A 16,457-nucleotide genomic window follows, 5' to 3' on the forward strand; every position below is an offset into this window, starting at 1 on the left:
GGAGCCGGAGATGGTGCCGGGGATGGAGCCAGGGATGGAGCCAGGGATGGAGCGGAGATGAAGCGGAGATGGAGCCGCGGCTCCGCCCGCAGCCGCCGCCCCCGCTGCTGTCCCGCCCCCGGAGCACCGGAGCGCTGCTGTGCCGGGCGTGGAGGGGCTCTCGCCTCCCCATGGACGGGATCGCTGCCCTGCCGCTCCTGCTGCTGCTCTCCTGCGCCGGGCTCGGCGGCTCCGAGGAGAGGAGCCCCGCGGGGAACAGGTCGGTACCGGGCGCTGGCGGAGCGCAGGTTCTCAGCGCTGTCGTCCGCGCTCAGAACGCGGCTCTGCTCTCCTTTCCAGGTTTGAAAACACCCCGGGCTAATGCAGAAATTAATTATTTTGAAGCAGGCGGTGCGTTAGGGATGTAACTTTGCAACAATTTCGTGAATGTGGTTTACAGTCGGGTGTTTTCTGTGCGTCCGCCCTAAGTTTCATTTTGTTTTGTTGACTCCCACGCTGATTTTCCCTGGTCCCTGGGAAAAGGGAGTTATAAATAGCATAACAGCAAGGGTGTGAAAAGTACTACAAGAAACTCAGGCACGAAAATATTCTGCTTGTGTGGAGTATTTGAAGTGTGAATTCAATATTGCAAGTGAGTATTAAACTTAAAAAAAATTACTGGAGATTTGGGTTTATTATTAATAGTGCTGTTTCACTCTCTAATGAAACACAGTGAGCCCAGATCATAGCAGGGGGAAGAGGGGACTTTGTTGAGCCAAGCACTAAGAAAGTGAAAACAGCCTGAGCAGTGTGAGTTGAATGATGCCCAAAGTCACCGAAAACAGAAACAAAACCACAGAACAAACATGCTGAGGAAGGTCACAGCTGTCAGCAAAATCTGTGCATTTGAGGCAAGAAGGACATGTGGTGATTTGCCTAAGCTTGTATTAAGAGATCTGGTAGCCAGTTACTGATAAATACTACAATATGTTTTCATTAAATAGCTTACTTGCTGCTCTCCTCTGCCAGTTCTCAGATTTCTTGCTGCTCTTCTTAGTATAATTTCACTTCTCTGTCTTTCAATGAGACCAAAATCTGACAGATAACAAGCAGTGGATCATTACCTGAACTTTACTGCAATAAATATTAACAGATGAAGTCATGATCTTGATGCCAGTGAATCAAATGGGAATTTTGCCTCATTGGGAGTGGGATTGTGCCTGCACACTGTTAATTTGCTAGAAGTTTTATGAGCTCGGTTTCTCTTTTTGTGTTAAAAATGGAAGCTTGAGTATCATCTTGCTCTGATCCAGACCCTGTTGGACATTAATTGCATTCAATTGCAATTATGTATTAATCTGCAATTAATTAATTACAAATCAGCCCCAGTAATCAGTGCTTTGTAAAGTATTTATGTAAATCTGTCTCCCTGTGTCAAATCACACATTAAAAAACCAGAAGACTTGTGGGGTTTGTAGATATCTCTTATTGATAGAACTTACACAGAGGCATTTAAAAGTCAGTGATGTTTTTTGTCAGGGTGTTTCCTAAAAAGAACCAGTTCTTTCCTTGAATCTGGTCTCTGCAAACTTCCACATTTATAGCATTAATAACTTCACTGCAATTCCTTATGCTGAGTGTCCCTGGGACTACAAGCAGTGCGTTGCCCCCAGGTGCTCCTCACCTTTCAGAATTTTATTTGTAGTGCATTTGTTATTTTCCAGTTGGATGTCTCATAAATTAGCTGCAACCAGTTCAGCAGCCAGTGAGGAATTCTGCATCTGGAGATTATCAGTGGCAGGGAGATGACCCTGGAGTAATGGAAAAACAGAAATACTGTTTCTGTAGATGTAGAGTGCATTTTCCCATCTGGTGCAGCTCATCAGAGCAGTGACATGAAGAGTAGAAGTGTGGACAAGGCATGAAAACTGCCTGTGGGCTCCCCACTCAACCCCTGCTGAGTGCCAGGATTATTCATGTGGTTATTTGAGTGGAGAAAATGCTGTTTACATGGAAGTCCTCAAGAGCTGGAGTGTTTATCAACTTTTGCAGACAAACAAGCCAGACTTGGTTATCTTTTGTAGATGGATAATGTCATCTGATAAGAGGAAATTTACACTTCTTTATACTTATAATCCTATTTAATTGGGTTTTTCACAGTGATTAGTCATTCCAGTGCTTTGTATTAGGGCTAATCCAATTTCATGTGGGTTCCTAACATGCTTGGTGTGGTAAATTCAAGGTACAGCATACGTGCCTGGGTGCTTCTGGGAGAGCTGTTTACCAATGGGTAAGGGATAATATGGCTCATCAAACATACTCCACTTGTGATCAAATGAATTTGAAATTTCAGACTAAGAGAGGCTGATAAAAGGGTCTCTAACTCAAAGTGCTGGAAATTATTTGCTGTGGAGATTACTCTGGTGCTGGCTATTTCTTTTCTCTTATACATGTAATTACCATTTTTATAATCAAAAGGGAACACATATTTTTTAGTGTGCAGCTATTTTCCCCTTTCTCACTTTCAATACTTTTATTTCCACGGGACACACTCCAGCTGAGGACAACAGGGCTCTGCTGCCTGTGGGTTCCCCAGCTGACCTTTTTGGGTAGAAAAACTGCTGTTTTGGCAGCAGGGTGGCCGTGGCATGGACCACACCCTGGTGACAGCTCAGGGTGAGTGTCAGAGGCCGGTGACAGAGCTGACAACATCAAATCCACCCGTGCCTGCCCCAAAACCAGGACAGCAGGACGGGATCATCCCCATGCTCCAGCCACATGGAGCATGTGGCTGTGGCACGGGCTGGTGGATTCCCCTTCCTGCTGGCACTGCATGCCTTCTGCAGGGTGAGAGCAGGCAGCCAGCACTGCTAATTAACGGGGTAATTAGCAGGAGGGCCTGGCTGGTGGCAGGGTGCCTGGCACGGGGCTGAGGCACCCGGGTCACCCTCTGCTCTGCACTCCTGATGAAAGCATGAATATTTCACCAGCTGTGCACATCCATCTCTGTTTGAGTGTCTTCATGCAGAAAGCAGAGATGTGACATCTCTCCCAGAGTGGCTGTGCCTACGCAGGGTGTGGAGGAGCCAGGATTCATTTTTCTTAATGGACAGCCACAAAAAAACAGAGTTAACCTTTCCTCTGGCGCAAACAGCATAGAAACCTGTCAGGGAATGGAATGAATTGCACAGTTTTACACCATTCTTCTTCCAACCCCAATGTTTTAGTCCAGGTACCACAGCGTGGTGATTTCCAAGCTGGAGTAAATGGCTGTGAGTGCTTAATTATGCATATATGCATACAGTGTTTAATTATGCATACGGAGAGGAGCTAAAAGTATAACTAAGCATAACTAGGTGGATATATATATAGCTGCAACTAAGTACAACTAAAGTCAGTGTAACTAAATAATGGACATTCATACATACCATTTTGGCATGCCTTGATTTTGTAGGTGTCACCATGAAAAAAAATGTCCCCCCAAATTGCCTTTTCCAGCCTGTAGGCATGATCTGTCATGAGGAAAGACTGGAAAGGATGAAAAAAGCTACATCAAATTACAAGATCCATGTTCCTAACTGTAAAACAGCCTGAGAGAGGGTTTTGCTTGAGAAAGAAAACAAGTTTTGGTCCATTGTAGCCACATCTTTTGTTACCTGCGTGTCAAAATCTGAATATTTCTACCCATCTCAGTTTGCTGTTGGCATCAGCAGCCTCAAGCCTCCTGAAGACCCAGGTTAGCACTAACCCTGGCACCCAAAAAGCACTTGGAGAAAGAAGAGCCACTCTGAAAGTGCTTCTTGAAGCCACTGGGGTTTCAGAGCAGCAACTGAGGACAAAGTTGGCCTCTCCATATGTAAATAACATCACCAGATAAAAATTATTATGGAAATAACCCTGCCAGATGAATGCTGAACAGAGTTGAACTTTTCTGAATGTAGGATCTTTATGAAGTTCTCTCAAGTCTGGGCAGAAGGCAGGGTGGGCTCTAGGCTGTCCCATTTATCTGCCCTTGAGGATGCTGTGATGGAAATTAGGTTGGGATCACCCCTTCCTTGTGTGCCAGTGGGTCACACAGATGCCCCTGCCCAGAACCCACCTTCACTGTGATATTTTATGAAAATCCTTTGCTAGGGTTTTTCTCCTGAGAAGCCTCAGAAAAGAAATGTAAACAATAACAATAAACAAAACAATGGCTGTGGAATGTGCTCTAGAGGTTGTTTACCAGCAGGTGCACCTTGGATTGGTTCATGTGAATTGTTTTTACTTGATGACCAATCACAGCCAGCTGTGTCAAGGCTCTGAGCAGTCATGAGTTTTTATTATTCATTCCTTTCCTCGCCTTCTGATGTTTCTTTTCTCTCTATTCTTTTCAGTATAGCTTTTTAAATATAATATAATATAATACAATATAATATAATTAATATAATGTAATTATTATAATGTAATTAATATAATGTCATATAATGTATAATTGATGTAATATATAATATAATTGATGTAAAATATAATCTTGTCCTGGGACCCACAAACACATTGACACTCACCAGGGGAGGGTTCACCCTGCTGTCCAAGCACTCCCCAGGAGAGCCAAGCCCTGACTTTGCAATTCCAACAACCAATTTATGTGAAATTTGCACATAAACACTGAAAACTGCTCTAATTCCTAATATTTACACGCCAGCCTCGGTGTAAATATATCCACACATTTTTCCTGCTGTGGTGGTTTGGAAAGATGGTAATAAATGGGGCAAGGGAGGAAGATTTGAGTGTGTTTTTCCCTGTGCAGTGGAGGGTGAGGCAGCTCTGGAGGGCACTGAGGGCAGGGTCTGCGGGCTGGTGCTCACCTGGGAGAGTGGGAATTCTGATGGAAGCCTTGGGAAGGGCACAGAGGCCATCACAGGAGCAAATCCATCCACTGAAGGGGGATGCAGTCCCAAGGAAGCTGCTGTAACGTGGAAAGTGTTCATGGACTCAGGGAGAGGGTTCTGGTCCTGAGGGAGTCCTGGTTTCTTGGGCTTTGCTCTTCTGGTGTTTGTTGGAGTTTGTGGATCCACTGGGCTTCAGTCTCCAGCTCAGGAAAGCTGACACCAGCTGAAGACATGCCTGAGAAGAAAACCAAATGCTGAAAAAGTCCGTGAGCTTGGTGGTTGTCACTTGAGATGTGCTTCGCCTGAGCCCAGCCTTGCAGTGCCTCCCATGGGATTTGTTATTGCCTGGAACCAATTCAGTCTCCAGCTCAGGAAAGCTGGCTGTGCTGACACCAGCTGAACACATGCCTGAGAAGAAAACCAAATGGTGAAAAAGTCCGTGATCTTGGTGGTTGTCACTTGAGATGTGCTTCGCCTGAGCCCAGCCTTGCAGTGCCTCCCATGGGATTTGTTATTGCCTGGAACCATCCAGGTGGTGTAAATCTGTGCCTGAGGCATGCCAAGCCCCTGCTTTTGCTCCAAATCCAGCATGTTGCTTCTGATCCTCCCTGGGGAACGAGGGTGGCCCTGAGCTCTCCTTGCTTCCCCTGCTTGTGCACTGGAACTGGCTCTGTTCCCAGCCCAAAACTGACATCCCATGGGATGTAAGGACATGGGAGTGCCTGCCAGGGCTCAGTGATCTCTGAAAATTAGACAATTTTAGCCAGGCTACAGCAGCTTTGGGATATTTTGCCCTATTCCTGTGGTCTTCACCAGCCAAGGACCTGAGTTGCCTTTGGAATGTTTTGTGGAGTGAAGCAGCAGCAGGAGCTCTCCCCACTGAATTTGCTGCAGACTTTGAATTCAGATGCTGCACAATAAATATTTTTCTTCTCTCTCCTAGCTCACATGAATTTTCAGATCAAGATTCTCTCCAGAGAACTGGTAAGGCTGTCAGGGGGCTGAATCCCTGGATGCTGTTAGTGTAGAAGATTTAATTCCCAGATGTTGGAGACTTTTCTGTTACATGTTTTGTTAAAGCATAACCCTCTTTAAAAATACCCTTTAAAGGATTTTCCTATTGAAATAATAACTTACTGTCCAACTCCAACATGCAGTAAGAATGTGGGAGGAAAAAGCTTTCACCTTTTTTTAACCAAATGAAAACAGAGTTAGGTGCCTGAAGGATGGAACTGTGAGAGTGCCCATGGAATGATCTGTGCTTGTGAAATTTCACCCTCCTGGCAAGGAGGAGTTGGGATGTCAGGGCATTTGTCACAGCTTCCTGTCTCTGGCAGTGCAGGGAGAAAGTTCCCACCACAGTTACCACACTTCTGCCAGGCAATCCAGCACACACCCTTTGATGAATTTGCTGCATGAAGAAAAAAGCAGCTTTTAATGTGTTTTGAGATGAATAAGTACAGATATAGACTGAAGCCTGTAATTTTGGGTCACTGGAGTTCCTCCCAGTGAGGGTGTCAAGGTGTGCAATGAAAACAAGAGGAACTTTGGTGAACAAGAAAGGCAAATAAGAAAATATGTGTAGTGAAGGCAGTATTTGCTGCAAGTCAAGTATTTTCCAAGGCAAAAGCAGTAATTCTGACATACACATTTTATGTAGAGATAATTACCATTTGCATAGGAATGTGCAAAAATTTATAGATGTATGTTTATATAAATATGTGTTTTTATAAATGTGTTTATAAATTGGTGTTTATAATATGCTAATAATGAAAGAACACTCCTCCTCCTGCAGGTCAGCACTACAGTGGTGGTATGAAGCCAAAGTTTAATGCCAGTCAAGAGGCAATTGCACAGGTAATTCCTGGAGGGCTGGGTCTGTGAACCCTTTTCACAGCACATTTAGGTCTTCCAATTTAGTTACATTGCTGAATTAAATTGGATTTATTTTGTTCACAAGAAACAGCCAACAAAACCATGTAAAACATTGTGGTCCAGTTCTGCCCCACCACTTTACAAATATTCTCTGCTTTTCTGAGGGCTGCAGTGACACCTCAGGTGCTGGTGCTGGCTGGCCATGGATTTGGGACAAAATCCTGATATCCACACGTCTGTACAATGGGATTTCACAAATCTTGTTCTCATATCAGCTGGTCCTGAAGGAAGAGCTGAAACAAAACTTCAGATTTTTAATGGGAGCTTTTTACCTCGGACCAGGCTGTAGGTTTTGTCAGAAACTGAGCGTAAAAGGCTTCCTTACCAAAAGTGATTTCAGTAACATGTTGACTAAATTTCTATTATATGGACTTCTGAGGAGACAGCCCTGTCATTTATATAAATACACTCCTAGCCACTCAGCATATTTCCTGACCATGATCTTGCCTTGCTTTCAGCTCATTGCTGTCAGTGCTTATTAATTTTAATCCTAAAACATCCTTGTGCCATATGTAAGGTCCAGTCTCAAAAGGGATCTTTCAGGGTCTGAGCTGAGAGTTATGATTTGCTAATCTGAACAGCACAGCACACACAAAAAAAATATCTCTCTTTAAGCCAAGACAAAACCTTGGGGCTTTACTGTGTCCTTTCTGGAGCCTTAGGTAAGATGCTGCTTATGACTGGGACTCAAAAAACCTTTTCTGTTTTAATGTGAACTTGCAATCATATGACATGGTAAAAACAGTCATGCCGGTGTTGTGTGTGTTATCCTGTTTGGATAGGACAGAGGTGGTGACTGGAAATCTGAGTGTGAAATTTGAGAATGAGAGTTAAATTCTTTAGCTCTTCCTGAGCCCTAAGTCAAATCGTCTTGCTTGACAGCCAAATTGTCTTTTTGAAACTTGAAATTTGGCTATGAAATTAGGCTTATAAGGGATGGCAGTTTTCTGGTGTGTGCAGAGGATAGGAAGCTGCAGTCCCTGGCTTTTAGTCCTGCAGCTCATTTTGTAAAAGCAGGCATCCCTACTTGATCCATCCCATTCTGCAGTGGCTATTTCTCTGATTTAAAGCCATGGTGAGCCAAGCTGCCTGCAGGTAGGTATAAACTCAGACATTTCTCTCACTGGACAGCTGCCCAATGTGCTTCCAGCATGGTGGGCTGTGTCCTTGGCAAAACCTGAGTCTTTTCCAGTGGGCTGAAGAAATTTTTAGAGGTGCTCTAGAGAGTCTTCATCGAGGGGGCACCTTCTGTGCTGGGGCTGGGTGTTCTGTGAGGTGCCATCCCTGTGGTGGGAAGGGGATACAGCCAGGAATCCCTCTGCTTCCTCAGCCCAGGGCTGGCTCGTGATTTCTGGTAATTCCAAAACCACATCTTCTGACAGAAATCTCTTGTGTGGTCCCTCAGGTTGTCAGCTACAACCTGAGCAGGGGAGGACAGTGGGAAGGAGCACCCTGGAGCCACGCTGGGTTCCCCCACGGCCACTACAGCCCCCTGAATGTCACCATCAATGGCACCCCCTGCATCCTGTTCTGGGCCAAGAGGATCCTGATCAGGTTGGAGAACCACACCCAGCTGGATTTGACAGAGAGGACGTTTGGAGCCCGTGCCACCGTGGATGTTGGGGACTCAAACTGCAGCGAGGACAGTGCCATGTAAGCGGAATTCTGCTCTGCTGGGGGAGCTGCGGCCAGACAACCACTCTGGGAGCTGCATGTGGGAGTGGAGCCTCAAGGTTTTAGCTGTTACAGTTTTCAAATCCTGTGCTGCTTTAGGGTATAACTCTAAACTCCATATACAGTGTTAGCTGCTGTCTTCACATTTGGGTCAGACAACACAATCCCTCTGGGCCTGAAACTCAAGGGTACCCTACAGCCTCAGGCCCTGAAGTATAAACAAAAGTGAATTGGGGGAGCAAACTGGGGGGAAATGATTCATTACCTGAAGCTGGAATTGGAGGATTAACCCCTGAAATGTAAATGGACCAAACTTAAAATTGCCTGAAAAGCTCATGACCATTGTCCATCTTGGGTGCGGCCTGTGGGAGGCTTCTGACAGCCCAAGCTGCACCTATTGACGGCCTTTAATAAATGCCCACTTTATTCTATTAATCTTGTCCAGCCTTTGTTCCAGGCAGCCACTCCAAGGCATCATGAGAGCAGCCCTTGCAAAGTCCCACGTTTTCCTGACCATGTCCTGGCAGTGTGGGCAGCAGGGGCTGTGCAGTTTAGGCCCAGCCTGGCTTAAACTCACATTGGGGTGCTGCAGCCCCTCCTGGGGCACCCAGCTTTGCTCTCAGCGCCCGTGGGGCTGGAGCTGTTGGTCTGTTTCACCTCCAGCTGTTGCACACAGCTGCTTGTGGGCTTGGAGAGGGGATCCTGTGCGGAATGTGGGGCTCAGGTGCTGTGCATGACTAATTTTCCCCTCCCAGTGATGCCTTTTTGGGGCTACCTAAATACAGAGGTCAGACAAAATTAAGGAAACAAAAACCAGTTATATTTATTGAAGGGCATTCAGGTACATTTTGGGCAGGCAAAGCCCATCCAGGGCTACACCCAAAAATGAACAACTGCTCAGAGGTTTTCACACTTTTATAAGTTTGGTCCATTTGCATATTGGGGGTCAATGTTCCAATTCCAGCTTCAGCTAATGAAGGCATTTACCCCAGGTTTCTCCCCCCAGCTCACTTTTGTTTCCATTTCTGGCCCTGGGGCAGTGAGGTGTCCTTGATTGCCAGGCCTGGAGAGGAATTGTTGTGTCTGCCCAGAACGGGACAGCAGCAGCTGACACTGAATGTGGAGTTTGGAGTTAGGCACTAAAGAACTGCAGGATCACAAATACATGAAAAATATAAAAGCTAAAATCCCAAGGCATCACCAGCCGTGCTGGTGCAGGTCTGTATTTGGATGGTCACCCCAAATCCCAGGCTGTGATCCCTGAGGTGCTGCAGACAGGGAGTGGCTTCATCACAGGTTTACATGTGGCACAAGAGTGTTTGAAAACCTGAGATCTGCACTCCAGCCTGGCATTAATTTCTTCAGTATCATCAGCATTTAGCAGTTTTGCTTTGTGTTTCTCACACTGAGCGAGAAGCATTCAGCAAAATTTTGCTTTTTATGCCTTTCACCCTGAGTGAGAGCTAAACATGAACCACAGTGCATCCAAAATCCTCCAGTGCCTTGGCTGTCCTGGGAAGGCAGCTGGTATTTTTTGGTTTCCTTTTGCCACGTGCTTGATTGCTTCTCTCCCCCATGCAGTGTGCTGACCTCATGGCTCGCACCAGATTCCACTCTGGGAGGCCATAAAAATCCTAACTGAACATCAGCACTGTTTCTACCCCATAAAGGGAGTTTAAATCTCCAATGACACACAGAGCAATAAAAACAACATGGCCAAACCCAGCATTTTCATTTATCTCCTACACAACATTTCACCTGTACATCTAAATAAGTTTTCACTGAAGAGCAGGTGTTACCTCTTTGGGATTGTACAGACATTTTGGTGAGGTTACCAGAAAGCTAAAAGTGAAAATGAAAAAGAACCCAGTGTCACACTATTCAGCAAGGCAGGTTGAATATTACATCATCAGCATGTGAATTTATCCAGTACTCTTTTGACAGACAGAGGTAGAGAATGGAATAAACTTATATTAAAGATAAAAAAGTGATAACAAACTTTCCTCCCTCTCTTCTGGTCTACAATTTGAAAATAATCTTAGTCTGATTATGAAGTATTTTAACCTAACAGAAAATAAACTAAGGCAAAATTGAGGGTTTCAAAACACAGAGAATAGCATCAGATATGATAATCCAAGCTGCATTTTTGTTTTATTTTTATTTGAATGGCACATTCGCCTCTGTCTAATCCTCAACTATTTCTGACTTCCCTTTGTAATACAGCAAGGGATGGTCTGGATTCAGTGTCCTGTCTTAGGGGACCAGTGTTATCCAAGAAGTCTAGATCACCTATGAAATTGTGGGGTTAGCTGTTTTTTACTTTGGTTGGATTTTTGTTTAAAAATATCGCTGATGTTGTTGGTATTTTGTTTTGTTTTCTCAAGTAATCCTCAACTTTAATTTTGGAGGCCTTTCAGAACCTGCATGCTTTCACTGTGCTTTCTTTTCATCTTTCTTGAACAATGAGAATCTCCATGCAGGTTTGAATAGGAAAAATAATGCTTTTAAGCAAGATTAATATATTTAGCTTAATCATCTATTGCATTAATTCACCTGCCAGGGCCTTTCACTTTACTGAACTTCAGGTGCCCAAGAGTGCTGCAGGTGAGCAGTGCAGAGCTGCTCACAGCCTGGGCATTTGTGAGTGGAAATCTGAGCTCTCACCTCTACTTTCCTTCATGCTCTGACACTTAAAAAGATGAGAACAAGGTGTCTGTGTACAATTTCTGATGACAGGCAGGGGTGATGCTACACTGAGATGTCGTGGCTGGAGGAGGAGAATAGACATCCACTGAGATGAATTGTCAGCTAAGGTGGCAAGCAGTGGGATTGAGTTGTGGTGGAAGTTAAACATGGATTTCTATTCTTTTTGGGTAGTCTGGGCCTGATTCCAATCAAGAGGTGAATGAGTATATTTCATTGGAGGAAGATTTAATCCTTTCAGGTTTTTTCCCCAATGACTTTAAGGGTGGACTGAGCAAAAAATTCCATGTATGACTGACCTTAATCTTTTGTGGTGTTTTTTTCTCTGGAGGTTTCTGATTTTTTTTCCTTAGCCTGATGTTACTTGCTTTTTGACCTAGGCTTTCCCTGAAGTTTGGTGACATTGACAATCTAAAGGGACTTGTTATCAGGTAAGTTTATATAATAAAATCCTTACTAGATAATAACATAATGTAAATACATTGCTATGCAGTTTTGTGGGGAATTAAAGAGAATTTGTTTAAGTAAAAATAATGTGAGAGAAACTCTTGTATAGCTGAAACACCTGCATTCAGCATGTCTGTCACCTGACTTGTTTTATTAAGACATTTTTTCCTCCTACATTGAGTTTTCTACTCATGGAAAAGTTTGGGTCGTGTCTTTTGTGTGGAATTGTCCCATGTCTGAGATTTTAGCTAAACCTTGATAATTCAGTATGGCATCAGACTCTGACCTACTTTATGTTGGTGATAGAAGAGAACAGCATTTCTTGAAAAGTGACTTTCCATACAGCGGGTACAATACTAGTCTTGCATTCATATTTTTCCAAGTAATTAGGCAAAATCCCCTCATACTCTTCTTGTTTTGTGGGAGAAACCAAACTGCTTCAGCTGCCAAGGGAAATAACCTCAAATGACAGAATCCCAGGATATTTGGGGCTGGAAGGGATCTCTGGAGATGATCTGGTGCAATTCCCCTCCCCAGGCAGGGTGCCCTGGGCAGTGGCACAGAATCTGGGGCTGGGGTGTCTCCAGACAGGGACACTCCAGGCCCTCCCTGGGCAACTCTTCCAGGGCTCTGTGCAAAGCTGTCCCTCCCTTTCCAGACTCCAAGGAAGGAGCCAGAGCTCAGATAATTCTGATTATTCTGACACAAACTTCCCACGCCAGCGAGCCTTTCGGAGTCGCTCTGCGCGCGAATTCACCGCTTGCAACCCTCTGACCGATCTCCTTCCTCCTCTCTGCTCCAACACGGCATTCCCAGGCTCTTGTTAACCACCAGCTACTACCAGCTGTCTGTGCAGAACTGGTTCAGCCTGCACAGGCTGCAGCTGCTCTACAACCACTCGGTGCAGGCGACGTTCAACGCCACGGGGATCCACGCGCCCGCCGCCCTCTCCTTCCACTGCCAGCACGTCAGCAGCCTGCAGAGGTACCATGCTCTGCTGGTGCCCAGCTCTGAGAACGACCTCTCCCACCTCTGGGAGGTCACCTTCGTCGACTTCCAGGTGATGCCATGGATTTCAGACAGATGGATGCCGTGGATAGGTTGAGGGGAGGTTTTGCCCTTCTAAGGAAAGGCTGTCACCTTCCACGCGCAGTTTGCACTTGTGCCTCACCTGTGATGTTTTTTTTGGGCTATCTAAAAACACAGACCAAAGTAAAGAAAATGACAAGTGTTTATATTTATTGAAGGGCCTTCAAGTACATTTCGGGCAGGCAAAGCTCTCCCCAAGGCCTACACCCAAAATGAACAACTGCTCAGAGGTTTTCACACTTTTATAAGTTTGGTCCATTTGCATATTGGGGGTCAGTGTTCCAATTACAGCTTCAGCTAATGAAGGCATTTACCCCAGGTTTCTACCCCCAACTCACTTTTGTTTCCATTTCTGGCCCTGGGTGTCCTTGATTGCCAGGCCTGGAGAGGAATTGTTGTGTCTGCCCAGAACGGGACAGCAGCAGCTGACACTGAATGTGGAGTTTGGAGTTAGGCACCAAAGAATTGCAAGATTACAAATGTATGAAAAATATAAAAGCTAAATTCCTAAGGCATCACATGGAGCACAAAACAGAAACTAAGACTTTTCCTGACCAAGGAAATTAAAGGCTGTTTTTTGTAGTCTTTCTGCTTGTGTTCCCTCTAGTGGTGAGTGAATTTGATTTCTTGTCATTACATCGTTTTGAACTGAGCTCTCACACTCAGTGCCAATAACAGCACCACCCACCCAGGCATGGGATTAATCTCCCTTCACTTTTGATGCCTAGGAATTTATCCTTGTACCCCCCTTACAGTCACCCCAGCCTGCCTCTAAAGCCACTGGATAATTCCCCTGACCCATCTTAAGCCCTTATTTTAGGATGAGATTAATAATCTTCTGGAAGTGGCAATTCTTCTGCGTTTGGCAATGAGGGAGCCTAAGATGGCAGGACTAGAGTGCCTTACATTTAGATACCTGAGTCAGGGGGCATGAGGAGCTGAAGAAGGAATGGAAAAACCTTTTGTCGCCATGTGAAAATTGTCCATGGGCTGATTTAGTGGAGCAGACAGTCAATTCCCTGCATGCCAGAGTGCTAAAATCCATTTTAGAACTGAAGCCACGAATAAAACCTGTTGGTGTTTTCCATAGCTGGGTGCAGCCTTCTGTGGTTTGGCTGGTTTGCTGGCACCCATGTGGAACTGGTGAGAAAAATCTTCTCCTAGGGCAGGCACTTGAGAATATTTCCTGGTTTGTCATCTTGGAGTTTGTGCAGTCTGAAGCAAAAACTCTTTGGACTCTCAGCAAGTGATGCTGGAGATGCACAGCTAACAAGAAAGGCACCATACCTGCAATTAAATATTGCTGAGCCACCATAAGTGAGCATGGAAGGGTCTGTTTGAAACACAGCTGCAAATCCTTTGGGCAGCAGGGCAGAGTGGAGGGGATTAGAAGAGCTGGCTTCAGCTTCAGAAGACTGACCTGGATAGACTCTGAGCATTAGCTCCAGCTATCAGTGGCAGACACAAATTTGTGCAGGTGTTAAATCAGAAATTCTTGCTGCCACCAGGAGCCAGTGAGTGAAACACAAATTAATGAGGCAGTACTTTATTTAACATGATCTCTCTGGTTCTCTCCGTAGATTCAAGGCTTTAACATCCAGGAAGGACATTTTGCCTACGCCAGAGACTGTGCATCCTTCTTCTCCCCAGCAATCCTGATGGGGTTGGTGATGTCCCTGATTCTGCTGCTGGTCCTGGCCTATGCCCTGCACATGCTCATCCACCTGAAATCCCTGGACAGGCACTACGAGTGCAAAGCTGCTCCTGCCTATTTTGCACAGATGAGGGACAGTGACATGGGGGATGAGAAGGAGCCACTGAGAAACAGTGGAAATGAGTCCTATGAACTCAGGAGCCAGCAGTTTGGCAACATCTACATTTAGCAGCCTGTCTGTGTCTCAGTGGAACAAGAGGTGTTTTCCTCTGCTGGCACTGTTGTATGTAGTCAGTGCAGATTTTTGTACCAGCTGATGAAAGGAAAACCAGGTAACAGATTGTTTAGCCAGTTATTCACTGATAACCATCTCAAAGATGCCTTGGGAAAGAAGGTGATAAAAAAAAAAATTCCATTGTGAATTAGAGGTATTCGTGTTGTGGGACTTTATTCCTGTAGCAAAAAGACAAAATAGAAGCATAGCTCTTCATCCAGCTCACCAAGTCTTGAAGAGAGAATCTGTAATGGACACTTTGAAATTAAATAAAGGTTAAAGAAAAACCCCCAAACCAAACTCTTTGCTTATTCTTTCAGAAGGCAAGATTTCCCCTCATTTAATATTTGCTCTGTGTCCTGACAAAATAGCATCAGTTTCTTTCTCAGGATGTGTTTTCCTTCTATTTCCCAAGTCACACCCCCTCCTTTTTGTCCCCATAAACTCCTTTTCCTACTCTGGAATCTTCAGGGCCACTTAGGGTGTGTTTTTATCCACTGCACAGATGAAATAGTGGCTGCAAGACAGCAGCATCCTGGTGCTTTCCTGTGTCTAAGCTGGAGGTTTATCCTGAGGATCTGATGGGAAAACACCAGACATCTGCTCACAAAAGCTTACCCCATGGCTCAGCTCCGTGCCAGGACATGGATTATGAGCATTATATCCTGTAATTCCAGGTAAATTTCTTTTCTACCAAATCCCATCAGTGTCCCTTGAGATTTCTACCTAAATGGAGAATGCCAGATGGAAAAAAAAAAATATATATATATATCTAAACAGAGAGGTGGAGGGTGCCAGCAGTGAAAAGGATACTGTGCTATGCTTTCCCTGCTGCTTCTGAGAATTTAGGATACTGCCATCCCACTCATCCTTTCTTCTGTTAGGGGCAAAGTTTGGGAACTCCAAATTAGCCATAATTTGGCCCTGATTTCTAGCAAGAAAGAACACAGCAATGTTCTCAGCACTGTAGTGCTTTTATGTTACAAATTATGGGAGCCACAGCATGACAGAAAATCAATCAAAACCAGATTTGCAAGAAAATGGCTTTTTACATTTTAGATTCCAGATGTAATTGGTTGTTTGAAGCCTTTGCAAATGGTGCTGCAGAGGTCTTTAAACACCTTGAGAGATGTCCACATGTATCCTGTTTATTAGTACAGGTGACACACTTGACTAGATGTGGAGTCCTCAGAGATTAGTTCACCTAGGAAGGCATTTCAGAGGGGAAAAAATATATCTTTGACTCATAACCAGGTGTAAAAGACAAGCTTTTGAGGACTTGCCAAGGCTGCCTGTGGCCAGCTGCTGCCAAACTTTTTATCTTTTCCATGAAGGGAGCAAGCAAAATCCTGAATGTCTGAGTGGGGCTGGCAGGAGAAGGTGAGAATTCAACCCTGCCCAGGCTGGTCCCCCTGTCCTGCACACAGAGCTGGCTGATGCTGGGCACAGCTCGGGATGCCAGGGCCAAACAGGAGATGTTCCTTGTGCTCTGGAGAGCTGGGCTGAGGAAATAAAACCTGGCACTGCTCAGAGGCAGCCTGACAAATTTACTGTGAGTCCCTGCTGTGAGATCCTCACCCAGCTGAGCTGCCCTTCCCAAATCTGGGTTCTTGAGGCGTAGGGGAGCCTCTTCCTCCCACAGAGGTAATTTCTCCTCCTGGCTGGTGTCTGATGGAGCTGCCAGGAGAGTGCTGACCTGATAATTCATTTCCTTGCATGGGTTAAGTGGGCAAGTCAACACCTTTGTTGTGAGAGGTTGTACAAGGCTGAGATCGGGAATGAGGGAATTTCCCTCTGGTCCTGTCCCTCACTCCTCATCCTCTTTTCCAAC

General features: G+C 45.1%; 1 protein-coding gene across 1 annotated transcript; it reads left to right on the plus strand.

Moving 5' to 3' along the window:
- The first annotated feature begins 133 nt into the window (after positions 1 to 133).
- On the plus strand, positions 134 to 14,918 carry ATP6AP1L (ATPase H+ transporting accessory protein 1 like). The gene is made up of 7 exons (XM_041426654.1): positions 134 to 259; positions 5,794 to 5,834; positions 6,646 to 6,707; positions 8,191 to 8,438; positions 11,543 to 11,593; positions 12,426 to 12,669; positions 14,279 to 14,918. Exons 1-7 carry the CDS (start codon positions 171 to 173, stop codon positions 14,579 to 14,581), a joined length of 1,038 nt encoding a protein of 345 aa, XP_041282588.1. The 5' UTR covers positions 134 to 170; the 3' UTR covers positions 14,582 to 14,918.
- The last annotated feature ends 1,539 nt before the right edge of the window (positions 14,919 to 16,457 follow it).

Source organism: Onychostruthus taczanowskii, unplaced genomic scaffold (genome assembly GCF_017590055.1).
Source record: "Onychostruthus taczanowskii isolate IOZ18803 unplaced genomic scaffold, ASM1759005v1 scaffold92, whole genome shotgun sequence".
Classification (NCBI taxonomy): domain Eukaryota; kingdom Metazoa; phylum Chordata; class Aves; order Passeriformes; family Passeridae; genus Onychostruthus; species Onychostruthus taczanowskii.

Coding starts and splice junctions, on each gene's coding strand:
- ATP6AP1L (XM_041426654.1), top strand. CDS start 171: ATGGACGGGATCGCTGCCCTGCCGCTCCTGCTGCTGCTCTCCTGCGCC. Junction 5,835..6,645: donor AGATTCTCTCCAGAGAACTG/GTAAGGCTGTCA, acceptor CTCCTCCTGCAG/GTCAGCACTACAGTGGTGGT. Junction 6,708..8,190: donor GTCAAGAGGCAATTGCACAG/GTAATTCCTGGA, acceptor GTGGTCCCTCAG/GTTGTCAGCTACAACCTGAG.